Genomic DNA, 441 nt, shown 5'->3' on the forward strand with positions numbered 1-441 from the left:
GCAGTTCGTGCTGCTGCTGCTGCTGCTGCTGCTGCTGCTGCTGCTGCTGCTGCTGCTGCTGCTGCTGGTTGTGTTTATGGGGATTGGGGCGAGTGCGGTGGTGCTGCTGGTTATGGTGGTGGTGCTGCTTAGAGACAAACCCTTTTTGCTGCTGGACCCCCATGGACATTTTCAGCATGCAGTCCGTGCTGCTGCTGCTGCTGCTGCTGCTGCTGCTGCTGCTGCTGCTGCTGCTGCTGCTGCTTATGTTTATGATGATGGTGATGATCATGATGGTGATGCTGCAGCTGCTGATTGTGGTGATTGTGATGCTTACGATGAGTAAGGTGATTGTGGTGCTGCTGCTGCTGCTGATTAGGATGATAATAATCCTGCTGCTGCTTGTGCTGCTGCTGCTGCTGCTGCTGCTGCTGCTGCTGCTGCTGCTGCTGCTGCTGCTGC

The 441-nt window shown here is 56.0% G+C and overlaps 1 protein-coding gene across 1 annotated transcript; it reads right to left on the minus strand.

Moving 5' to 3' along the window:
* ENH_00023590 (hypothetical protein) lies at positions 1-271 on the minus strand (the record flags this gene model as incomplete). The annotated part of the gene is made up of 1 exon (XM_013584617.1): positions 1-271. A coding segment is annotated over one exon (271 nt), but the record flags the coding sequence as incomplete, so codon positions are not given.
* Positions 272-441: the final 170 nt, after the last annotated feature.

This window comes from Eimeria necatrix, genomic scaffold (genome assembly GCF_000499385.1).
Source record: "Eimeria necatrix Houghton genomic scaffold, Enh_scaff1848, whole genome shotgun sequence".
NCBI classification, from domain to species: Eukaryota; Apicomplexa; class Conoidasida; order Eucoccidiorida; family Eimeriidae; genus Eimeria; species Eimeria necatrix.